General features: G+C 36.5%; 1 protein-coding gene across 1 annotated transcript; it reads left to right on the top strand.

Moving 5' to 3' along the window:
- Positions 1 to 3,615: 3,615 nt before the first annotated feature.
- Positions 3,616 to 10,040, top strand: anxa2b (annexin A2b). The gene is made up of 13 exons (XM_084109833.1): positions 3,616 to 3,665; positions 5,749 to 5,803; positions 5,980 to 6,073; positions 6,779 to 6,873; positions 7,016 to 7,129; positions 7,690 to 7,780; positions 8,292 to 8,371; positions 8,549 to 8,608; positions 8,751 to 8,844; positions 8,930 to 9,025; positions 9,330 to 9,388; positions 9,530 to 9,652; positions 9,787 to 10,040. The coding sequence occupies exons 2-13, from the start codon at positions 5,753 to 5,755 to the stop codon at positions 9,844 to 9,846; spliced, it is 1,017 nt and encodes a 338-aa protein (XP_083965959.1). The 5' UTR covers positions 3,616 to 3,665; positions 5,749 to 5,752; the 3' UTR covers positions 9,847 to 10,040.
- The last annotated feature ends 2,986 nt before the right edge of the window (positions 10,041 to 13,026 follow it).

The following is a 13,026-nucleotide window of genomic DNA, read 5'->3' as shown; positions in this document are numbered from 1 at the left end:
CATCCTAATTTATGTTTATTAGCTTTTGCTTTTAGTTAAGAAAGGCACAAAGGAGAAAATCAGCAGAATAGATTGTAGTCTGCTAGTGTGAGATGTGTGTGTAGACATCAGTGTACTGTCTGCTCTCACTATAAAACCCAGCCCACTGTTATCACTGTGACTCTGACTGAGAGTACAGTCAGTCATTGGCAGAAACTGCTGATTGAGGAATACTTCTCCACCTTCAGCAAACATACTTCCTTTGAATCCCTAAACCACTCTCATTATCCCAATACTACACATACACCATGTGTGGAGTGGTTTAATGCGTGTGTGGAGAGATAATGCAACATATAGGCTGTCCAAATTAACATCCTGCTAAACATGTATTAATGGCTCTTAACAATTAATCTGTAATCCATAAAATAATTGCATCAAGAAAAGACTTGTTTATCCATTATTTATTTTTGATAGCGAGTCAAATGTGTTTACTTTTTCATTCTCAATGATTGTATGGACTACATAGCACATTGTCATTTCTGTTTTATTGTCATTGTAAGTTACTGAGTGAATATGTTTGCAGAATTTTAATTTAGGGGACGTTTAACTGGGATTAGTTGCTGTAGTGCAATAGTGCCTTTATTTCACACACCACATACAAGTGAGTCTTTATTCATGCCCTCTCTGCCAAGAACATGGTGGGCAGCTCTATTTCTCATCATTCACCAGTGTTGGGCAAGTTACTTCGAAACTGTAATGCGTTATTTATTACTTGTTACTGTCATTTCAAAGTAATTCGTTACATTACAATATTACTGTATTTAAAATGTAAGGCATTACACTACTGTTGCATTACTTTTAAGTTACTCTCACCAAAATAACTGCAAATATGGATTTGGCAATCTAAATGTAGCTTATGATGCTCAATTAGCTCATTACACATTCAGTAGAAGGTGATGTGGTATCCGACTGAGCTTGGACCCATAAGAAATTTTACCATGATGTACTATAGTACATACCATGGTATACCATAGTAGTACCATGGTATACCATAGTAGTACTATGGTAGTACCATGGTACCTTACATATAACCATAGTAGTACTATGGTAGTACCATGGTACCTTACATATAACCATGGTACTATATAGTAGGCTACTTCAGATATTATCATGGTACCATGGTACATTGCATGGTACTGTAGATGTTACTATGGTACATAGTATGGTACCTCAGATTTACCATGGTACCTACCATGGTACATACCATAGTACCTCAGATATAACCATGGTACATTCTGCCGTACATATTACCATGGTACATACTACCTCAGATATAACCATGGTACCTCAAATATTACCATGGTACTTTGCATGGATGCATGGTACAGAAATCTTTTTACTTTAAGCCCGGGGTAAACTTTAGGCTTAAACTTTAGGCTTAAACTTTAGCAAAAATAAAAATAACTAATGAATAATAACTAAGCCAAATATTTTTATTTTATTTTAATTATTATTGTGAGTGACTGCAGTAGTGTGGGCATAGGCCATTTGGTCTATGAACGAGTCATAGATCTCCAAAATCAGTTTTAAATGTATAATGTAATATTAATGAGATTTTTATTTAAGTAATGTTCTAATTCTAGATGTTTGTAAATGCTGCATGATTTTGACGTGGTTTAATCAATGGCCGTGCGCGTGAACTTTGAACATTCATGTCGCTTTCAAACACTGGAGCGGCCGCGGCGCAGAGTTGCTATTGGAAACGGCGCTGGACCACTGCGACTGGTAAACAGGAAACTCCCTCTCTCGCTGTTGAGAATGTACTATCCGCTGCAGGCTCACTCATCTCTGCTCTGTCTGATTAACGTACAGGGAGTGAAACATTTTGCGCGGACGTTTCTCCTCTGCTGATCTCGCGGTGATTTTGGCGAATTTGTATGAAGGAAAAAAAAACTACCACTTTATTCCAGGTTAACTAACAATGCTTGTAACGCGCGTTACTGACATTTGTACCGAGTAAAATATTACATTTTTTCCCCCTGTAATGCCTTACATTACCGCGTTACAGCAAAAAGCAATGCATTACAGTAATTAATTACTTTTGTAACGCGTTACTCCCAACACTGTCATTCACCATAATGTAATTTTCATCCAAACTGAGTTTTTCCATGTATTTAAAGACATATACTGTACATTCATACATTCATGATGAATAGGCTAACTGAAATTCATGCACAGGACTGCAACCATGACATCAGAGATGAAGAAAAAGATTTATGCATGTCTGTGTGTCAGATGCAGTGTATATGGGTAACACATTACAAGTTAATGTGAGTTACATAATCATATTACTTTTGTCAAGTAACATTACTTTTACATTTACAAAAAAATATCTGTGTTACTTTTTCAAATAAGTAACGCAAGTTACTTTGTTTCCCCATTTATTGACTGACAGCTCTCCTGTCCCCATGTTGAGAGAAATCGGAAGTAAAGGTGCAGAGGCGTTGTGTGTGCTGTGTAAATATGATGGTTATTTTAGTTCTAGACTAAATGTGAGCATTAACTTTCTCCTCTTACTTGCACAAAAACAGATTCAGTATTCCTTACTTTATTTAATCTCACATTATTAACCACCACCTTTGCTGCTGACCTTGGATGATCCAATTCAACCGTTCTAATAAGCAAAAAATGACTTTAGATAAACCACATTTATTTGTGAAAGAGTGTGAAATTTAAGAATGGCAGCACAGCTGAAAGATTAGTTTGAGCTGCGCCCTCTACTGTACAGACATGAATTTGCATTTCCATTAGCCCGAGGGTTATTCATGTTATTTTTGGTGTGAAAAGGCCTTTACATTTGCCAATAGAACTTGTTTTTTTTTTGTTATTATTAAACAAACAAGCAACCCGAGCCCAGATGAGAAAAAGTAACGCGACGTCACTTTCCATAAAAAAGTAAGCAGTAAGTTAAAAGTCAGCATTACTTTCCATAAAAAGTTTTTAGGGAGTAACGCAATATTGTAATGCATTACTTTTAAATGTAACACTGGTCAGATGAGTGGGTTTGTGATTCACAACTGGCAAATCCTGGTACCTTAATAATGATGCAGATTATTAATTTTAAAAACTGCAAGTGCATATTTCAAAACAGCTGGTGACAATTTTACTCAGTTCAACTGAAGAGATTTACATGTGAGCAATTTGGGAAATTTCTCCACATTTTCTAATTTTGTCTGTATTCATTTTCATTTTATGTTAAAACCACTTCCAAAATGTGGCCAGAAATATAATTTAATTAATATTACATTTCAAATAGGCTAATGTAAAATAAAACAACAAAAACAAAAACACAACAACAACAACAACTGTTTATTTATTTATGATGGCAGTGTTAATACCAAATTCTGTTTGAAAATGTACAGTTATACAGTAGTAACCTTAACTGTAATAACTATGACGTTTTGGCACAAAGTGTGAATACCATGGTCCATTTTTGAAAGGAATGTGTATCCCAGTAAATGAATAACTATCAAGTGACTTTTGGGTCTGCATCTTGAGTGGGTGTGGGTGTGGATTGATAGGAGGAGGCAGTGAGTCATTGACTGGGTGCATTTAAGAGGTAATCCCATTGAGAGAGATACAACTGGAACTCCAGAGCTACACCTACACACTCCACAGCATCTAAGGTAAGACTCTAGTCCTCTGTTGTGGTTCTCCGCTGATTAGACTGAGAAACTTAAACTGAATCTCTTGGCAGGACTACAGCAGTATTGTGAATATTATAAAAATTTAGCATTGTGAAATTTTTATTTCTGATTGTACTGCTTTTCATTTTCTAGTTCAGTATGTGTGTGTGTGTGTGTGTGTGTGTGTGTGTGTGTGTGTGTGTGTGTGTGTGTGTGTGTGTGTGTGTGTGTGTGTGTGTGTGTGTGTGTGTACTTGAACAACTATCTTTGTGAGGACCAGTTTGAGTTTTATACCATTGGAGTGAGGACATTAGGGATGTCCCGATACCACTTTTTCACTTCCGATACGATACCGATGCCGCAGCTTTGGCTATTTGCCGATACCGATATCAATCCAATATTTTTATTTTATTCTTGAACTAATATATTATAGTATATAATAATACTATAATAATATAATACTAATAATATAGTATACTACTAATAATAAAATATATGGAAGCACTTTGCTCAATTAGCCACATAAAAACATCTCACTCAAATGGAGAACAAATACTTCTCCAGTAGCCTATATAGTCCACAACAACATTTGATAATGAAAGACTGCCACCCTTTATTCAAAAGACCTTGAGATATGTTTGGTAATTGTACCTGAATGAATTTAAAATTAATTTGCTATATTTCAAATCAATATATTTGTTTCCTTAAAATTTTAATTAACTTTAATAACGTTATTCTCATCTGAATTATGAATAATTTATTTCTGTATAAAATAATACTACCATTAAAAACACATATGATTTTCTTTTTTTAGGAAAAATGTGTTTTAGGACAAGAAATGAAAACCAATGCAATATGATGAATGTCCAAAAGATGAGAGAATTTTTGCTTTTAAACAGCGTGTGTGTGTGTGTGTGTGTGTGTGTGTGATTTTGGTTGCTTGATGCTTGAACAGTTTGAATCCATTCGCGCATATAATGATAAAGCGAGCGTTTGAAGCGAAATAGACGCGCGTTCAGAGCTAAGGCGGGGCTACAGATTAGGTGAAAGAACCCGCATGTCTATGCGCGTATCTAACAGTAGTTCCGCATTACATTAATTAATGTGCACGCGAGTTTATTTATTTTTATACCGTGTATTCTTCGTGTAAATCCATGCACCGAACCGTGACGCACGAACCGAACGTACGTTCAATACGAATGCACGTACCGTTCCACCCCTAATAGGTATCGGATCATAGGTAGCCTATCGGATTTTTTTTTTTCTCCCCTCCGATATCCGATCTAGCGTTCTGGGCCAGTATCGGCACGATACCGATGCCGTGGATCGGATCGGGACATCCCTAGAGGACATAGATAGAGAGTAAAGTGAGGACATTTTGGCCGGTCCTCACTTTCTGAGAGCCCTTTAAAGGCCTGTTTGAGGGTCAAGACTTGGTTTTAGGGATAATAAGGTTATAATTAGGTTAAGGGTAGGTTTAGGGTAAGAGTTCGGGTTAGGCACTTAGTTGTGATGGGTAAGGTTAGGGTAAGCGGCTAGAGATTGCATTGTGTCAATGAATGTCCTCATAAAGATAGATGTACAAGAATGTGTATGTGTGTGTGTGTGATGGTCAGAAGTTCACTGGTCTGTGGAATGTGTCATGGGTGTGTGTTCGGGTGCGCCTGAACAAAGTTCCTTCACAAATCACCTTGTAATGTCTCCTTCACAAATCACCTTGTAATGTATGCTTCAGAAGGAAAATTATTTCCTGTTAGCACTGCAGGGCGCCAAGTTTAACCGCTGTTGTTGGCTGCTAAGGAACAATAACACACCAAACAGCTGTTATTTAGTCTTTATTAATAACATACAGCTTTCTTATTGACACCTTTAAGGCCAGTAAAATGGCTTATTGACCTGTGATTACACTGAGGCCTGTATCTACACTGCCCCACTAATCACTGTATCCATGACAACTATAACTTAGACCTTTGAAACTATGGGTGAGGTTGTATTTTACAGTGGCTTAAAACACTGATTGTATCTCTTATTTCATCTGCTCATCGTTCACCTTGGATGATTGTGTGTTCTCTGTCCTCTGCAGGAAAATGGCTTTAGTGTCTGAGTTTTTGACGAAACTCACATTGAGTTATGGAGGGGTAAGTGTGACAACTGTAATATAAAATGCAGTATTATCAAAAATGCAACAAAGTACATTTCTTTGTTAGTTAAGGCGGCTATTAAGATTGTTTTGGCCAAAACTTATTTTTGATTCTGTTCGGAATATTATCTAGTTATATTTCTATATCTATATTTCTTTATGTATTTTTTTCAGGAGAGAGAACCTAAATGCCCTACGGTGGTACCAGCTTATGATTTTAACCCAGAAGAGGATGCAGCCAAAATAGAGACAGCCATCAAAACCAAAGGTAAAATAGTGCCATAAATATTTCACATTTTCCCCAAACATTTGCAAAGGAACTTTCCAAACTTTCCTGTTGAACACAAAAACGGGGGAAAAAAAGTCCTCAATGTCATTTCATAATTGTTTCAGGGAAAGATTTCTTTCATTGTTTTTATATTTGCTTAGCAAACTAAATTATCTTTGGCCTTCTCTTATGGCTATACCTTAAACAGGATGTGTGGTCCTTTAAGACTCTGTATTTCAATGGGTGGTGAGCCAGTTGAAATAGTATTTGTAAATAACTAATGCTAACTGGCAAATATGAGTAAGTGTCTTGGGATTTGTATTTAGGTAGCATCCGGAAATATATGTAGAATTTCAATTTAGTAGAAATAAAAGAAAAACGGGGTTGTGTTGCACTGCCTTGTAAGACATAATACATATTAAAGTAATAACATAACAGTTCTCTCAAGCATTGCTATTTAATAAATATTTTGCTGCACCACATTCAAATCATGCATCCTTCCATGTTTTAAGTGCGTGGGATTGTGCACTCTTGATTGTTTAAAAAATGTATGCTAGTAGTGTCAGTGTCAAATTAGCTAATGACTGTTTAATGATTTTATACTAGGAAATAAAAAGGTGCAATTAGTCCTTCAAGGCCTTATCTTAATGATGCTCTCTGGCTTTATTTCTTAGTCACTATCTTCTCCTCTCATTCTCGCTTCAGGTGTTGATGAGCAGACGATCATTGACATCCTGACAAAACGCTGTTGCTCACAAAGGAACGAAATTGCGTTTGAGTATGAAAAACGTGCAAAGAAGGTACACACCATAATTATTTTTTGTGTTTTTTGTTTTAACTGGATCATCTAACCTTAATGAAAGCTATATTTTAATATATGTATGTACATACTGTATATTGTCTATCAAAGTTTCAAACTACCTGACGCTGTTTGTGTTGTAGGATTTGGTAAGTGCCCTGAAGGGGGCGCTCTCAGGCTCTTTGGAGCATCTGATTCTGGGGTTGATGAAGAGCACAGCACAGTATGATGCCTCCGAACTGAAATCATCAATGAAAGTATGTTGCATTGATCTGTAATCGTTCATGAAAACTCTGCTTGCTTTCTGCTCTCCCCTGTTTTAAAATTCAGCATATTTAAAAATGTTCTGTCCTGTTAAGAGCATGCATTAAAGGGACATATTACCGTTCATATGTTAGGAGTCTGCAATATTTTTGAATGGTTTTGAAAGTCTCTTATGTTCACCAAGGCTGCATTTATTTGGTCAAAATTCAAATGAATATTGTACAATATTATTGCAATTTAAAATAACTGTTTTCTATTTTAGTGTATTTTAAAATTGCCTCATTACTCCAGTCTTCAGTATCACAAGATCCTTCAGAAATCATTGTAATATGCTGATTTGGTGCTCAAGAATAATTTCTTATTATTATCACAGTAAAAACAGTTGATCTACTTAATATTTTTGAGGAAATCATGATACATTTGTTTCAGTATTTTTTGAAAAATAGAAAGTTCAAAAGAACAGCATTTCTTTAAAACATTTTATAACATTCTAAATGTCTTTAGAGTTGTATTCATTCATTGCATTCATGTGACAGTGCCATGTGTTTTGCAGGGTCTGGGCACTGATGAGGACAGTCTTAATGAGATGGTGTGTTCTCGCAATAAAGAAGAGCTGATGGAAATCAAGAAGGTTTACAGAGAAAGTGAGTTCCCTTAAAGCTACACTGTGTAATTTTTTAAGTTGATTCTTAGCAAAAAACACTTTGTTTTTTCAAAATGATATGTGCTCATTAATGTGTAATTACTTCTACCAACTAATCAAGTATTCTCGTAAGCGTAGAATCTGCCATTTAGAGTACATACGAGCGAGTCGCTCGAATGGCGGCAGCCATGTTGCGCCTCCATCTTGAAAATACATTAGCCAAAGAGGGACATACCTGGAAATTCAAGCTTCGTCTTTCGCATTTTTACACTCAGTGGCACCGTGACGAATGCGGGGGAGATTACTCGCGACTGCCGGCAGATTTGAAATAATACGGCCACCGTAGGAGTTAAAACGCCCTCAGAATGGGAGGGGCTAGAAAGTAATATTCAGTTGGTAGTCATAAACAATTTCACCGCTAGATGGAAGAAAATCCTACAGAGTGTAGCTTTAAAAAGCATAAAAAGCAAAGCACAAATACACTGGCATTCATATCCCCTTTTCTCCTGCAGTGTTTAAGAAGGATTTGGAGAAAGACATTTCTGGAGACACATCTGGTGATGTCGCTAAGCTGCTCCTGGCCATTGTACAGGTAACATAGATTAACCAATAATTTCTCAAAGTATAAGAGTTATTTGTGGTAATTATGATCAAATTCCACTTTATTTCCCAATAAGTAACTGCTAAGTAATTCCTTTACCGCCAACATAGCCTGGAAAGTGCATATCCTGTATTGCTGTGCTTATACTGTATTCATTCATGTCCACAGGCCAAGAGAGATGAGCCAAGTAACGTGGTGGACTATGAGAAGATTGACAATGATGCAAGAGTGAGTAGAGCCCTTTTAACTCTTATTCTTATTCAGCATGCTTAAAATAATATCATGATAAACCATTGTACATTCAGATGACCACTGGAATAACCAGAAAGTTAACTTTTTATAATCCTGTGTCCATTACGGTGATTTTTAGGCTCTTTATGATGCTGGAGTGAAGCGAAAAGGAACTGATGTGACCACCTGGATTACAATCTTCTCTGAGAGGAGCGTCCCACACTTGCAGAAAGGTGACAAATGAACAGAGATGTATTTAAAGTCAACTCTCATGATCATCCTTTGTGCAACAACCTAATCAAAGCCTCTTTTTCTCAGTGTTTGAAAGGTACAAGAGATACAGCCCATACGACATTAAGGAAAGCATTCGAAAGGAGGTGAAAGGAGATCTGGAAAAATCCTTCCTCACACTAGGTATCTATCAGCTGTCTGTTTATATAAGCTGTCGTCAAATTGTCAGAACACTTAAGAGATGTGCTTGGCAGATTTGATGATGGTTATGCCTGCTGGCTCAATTACATTTTCACACTCTTACTCCTTCCTTGAGAATCTCTTTATCATGTCTTATTAACCATAATCACAAGCTGTTTGAGGAACATTTTGTGGAAAGCCCTGTGGAAATGCATTAGTGGCAAGAAGCCAGAAGAGAACTGAAGAGAGTCTCCTACCAAAGAAAACCTGTAACCTCTCCTTACGATTGATCTCTATCTTTCTGCAGTTGAGTGCTTGGAGAACAAACATCTGTTTTTTGCCAGCAGACTCAATGACTCCATGAAGGTGAGTATCTAACTGTCTATATCACATTTGAAAACTGTCACATTTGAATATCTAAATCTGTCATTTGACATGTAAGGAGATGACATTGGCTAAGTTTGAGTTATGTGGGTCAGTTTCTTCTATCGATTTTGATGTTTGCAGAGTAAAAGTGTGAAAGATAAGGTAGTAACGCGCATCATCGTCTCCCGCTGTGAAGTCGATCTAATGAAGATTCGCACAGAGTTTAAGAGGAATTTTGGAAAATCTCTGCACCAGACAATTTTAGTAAGTATCCAATTGTATAAATCCTTCTTATTTGTTTTGTTATTATCTCCCTCTTCTTTTCTTTCTGCTCTTAGTTTGGCTTCATTAAGAAGCATTTGAATCAAAATCTCTTTTCATTGTCTTTTTCTCTTCAGGAGCACACTAAGGGTGACTACCAGAGAGCTCTACTTAATCTCTGTGGAGGAGATGACTAAACATAATCTATAATGTTCTGCTGCAGATGTCTAGCAGTGACCTTTCGAGACAATTAGCTAAAATGCTGTAATATTATGGAGCATGCTTTGTGTTTTCTTGTGCCAGTATGACTGATTTTTACTATTAGTTAAACTGATTTCACTCAGACAAAATTTTTTAATTGTTGTTTAAATTAATAAAAACACTTGTAAGTACACGTGGTTTTGAATGTGTAAAATGTTCACTTTCCCATGGCCACGGAGGGTAATCAAAGATTGTGGGTCACATTCAGTGGACAGACATTTATTATATATATATATATATATGGGTGGGGGGTAGGGTTAGGGGTTAGTTTCTGCTGTAGCAATTCACCTTTTGGCACGTCTCCTTTTGGCATGCCCATTAATCTGACTGCCCATTATTCTGACATATGACGGTCAAAACAATGTAAATGCAACAAAAACTCAGGACAAACATGCATAAAAACAAGAAATATCTAACTGCAGAACCACACGTCACAGCAGTCAGAGGACAGCAGCGCCAGGCCAACAGCAGACCTGAAGTTAGGGTGGTGCTGACAGACAAGTAAACTGTCCCAACCACCAACCAAGTCAGGTAAAATTATTTGCTTGTACGCGCATTTCCCCAGTAAACACAATACCCAGTTGATCCATAACTCCAGAGTATCCAAAGCACAAGCTGTAAAAGCTCCGCCCTCTTCTGGAAAGGGGACGGGGAGCAGCAGCTCTTTTGTGTTTAAAGGTATGCACATGAAAATGGCGTGTTTTTGCTCACACCCAAATAGGGGCAAATTGGACATGCTATAATAAATTATCTGTTGGGTATTTTGAGCTGAAACTTTGAAGGCCAAGAAGGTCGGAACGAGTGTTGTTAAATGGGCCAGTCTAGCCAGACAGTCTAAAGTTTACTGGTCTTTTTTGAAAGTTATATTAAACTGTCTGAAAATAAAACAGGATTCACAAAACAAAAAATATATTTACCATGGTCCATTTCTGTATATAATAAAGAATATAAACTACAAATAATCGCATATAAGTCAACATTTGAACCACTTTAATGTTTTGTTTTTATTTTTACATTTTTATCATGATATTTCAGTAAGTTTAAACCCAATATTACGTTTAAAGATGAGATAAGGCAATTTCTCTCCAAAATCCTGTCGTCACTGGCGCGCAATGAATTATGGGGTGGGGTGGGGTAGGCAAGGCCGCGAGGGATCCATCTGTTGTATCCTTCATTGCACGGGAAACGAAAGACGCATTTGTAGGTCGCATTTGAAGAAGCCTTTGAATTGGGACAGCCTTTTACGCGCCTCGGTGACGCAATCGGCTTTTGAAGGATGCAGCCTCTGAATTAGGGGTGTGGTTTTTCAGTACTGTGAATCAGTCGGACACACTTGTTTTCACGGGCACTGAGCAGAGTTGAGCTGCTGGAATAATCCCTAATTTCTTTACTATTTTGACACACCAACTTTAGCCCAAGTGCTGGGGACATTCTGTTTTTCAAAAGAATATAAAAAATTTAGTAATGATTAATTAAAAAATTCCTCCACAATATGTATTCATAAAACATTGTCAAAGTATCTTGTAGACTAGAAGTTAAACTGAAGTACATTTTTAATCGGATGTCTGAACAGTATTGTCACCCTACATTCGTTTGAACAGTTGACATAAATCATACTCAACATAAAATATTAACTTAAAATGAGCGTACCATCATAAACCTGATACTTTTCATTAAGTTTTTTGCAGCTTCGAGCAGCATATATAATTCTGCCCTGAAGTATTGCATCCTCAAGATTGGTGTTGATATCAACAGTTTTAACATGTGATGCAGGAGGGCGTTTAGGAAGGCATCAGGGCACGTACAATCTTAGCTCCTGACCTGAGATACCTTCATCTGATCGATTTTTGAAGGCAGCATAGATGTATCCTTCCAAAGCGTAGTGGGGGCAACAACACAGAAGGTAAATGAAACAATGCAGTTTAACTTGAGGCGATCATCGGCGTCCAAGCACAATGGCTTTTGCAGACGATATAGTTAGGCTATTCATTGGATATGTCTCTTTCCTTTATGGAAATATTATTATATGTAGGCTACTATAGACAAATAAAATTGTGTCTCTTATTCAATTGGACATACCTTCATTCATGCCTGCAACTTGACATATGTTGTCAATATCATTAAAATTAAGATAAACAAATTAATGATATATAAGTATTTTGGAGATCACAGTTTTTGCAAACTATTGTAGCCTACTGAGCTTTATTAAACTTTATGAAACTATAATGAATTTATTTGCGAGTTTTTACTAAAAGGCAATTTATTTAACATTTTTCAGTCTTTAAACTGAGATCTTAAAAGGAGTTGCTATCATGTGGCTCCCTCTAGTGGACAACATTAGTATAATAGCCTTCATCTCTGAATCACATTGATATAAATGGCTAATAATTTTTTTGAATGATAACCATTTTTTTTAATGATTACTTTATAAGCAGTAATTATACATTATTATATCGCTTGTTAATTGTTATTTAACAATTTAATATTCCTAAACCCACTAGCCTACTTCAGACCTGCCCCACAGAAGCTTGCGTTGCAAAGCAAGAGGAGGCACAAAATCACTTTCACTGACCTTTACTTTGACTGTTCCAAGCTGATGGAATGACCTGCCTAACTCAACCCCAGCTAAATCTTTAGCCATTTTCAAGAAAAGGCTGAAGAAGCATGATTAGCTGTGTAACACTTTGTGTACTGGCTGTATAGGCTACTGCCACAAGAGGGCAGTAGATTAACTTGAACTACTGAATTGCCCCTTCCAACTCTTAAGTGCGGAACAGATCTTCACATCCTCTAGCATCCTTTAGTCATTTTATTAAAACTTAACCAGCGATTTAATTATAACAAAGCCATAATAAACTTTAACATTCATAGATTGGATCGCTATGACAGCTCCTATAGGAATAATACTCTTTGTTTATAAAGTTAAATTTGAATAAAATGTACAAAAGATACAGTTCTGTCCTGGCCTGTTTATTTGTATGTTTACGTTTTTAAAAAAGCAAATTTTTCAATATTTCAATATTATATCACATATAGATAGGCCTAATATATAATGTCATCACAGGCCCATAATCTTAATGATCTCAAGTTGAGGTAAAATTACAGCTCGAACCAGG

This window comes from Abramis brama (genome assembly GCF_963993115.1).
Source record: "Abramis brama genome assembly, chromosome: 3".
Classification (NCBI taxonomy): Eukaryota; Metazoa; Chordata; class Actinopteri; order Cypriniformes; family Leuciscidae; genus Abramis; species Abramis brama.
This window is presented reverse-complemented; position numbering and strand designations above follow the sequence as displayed.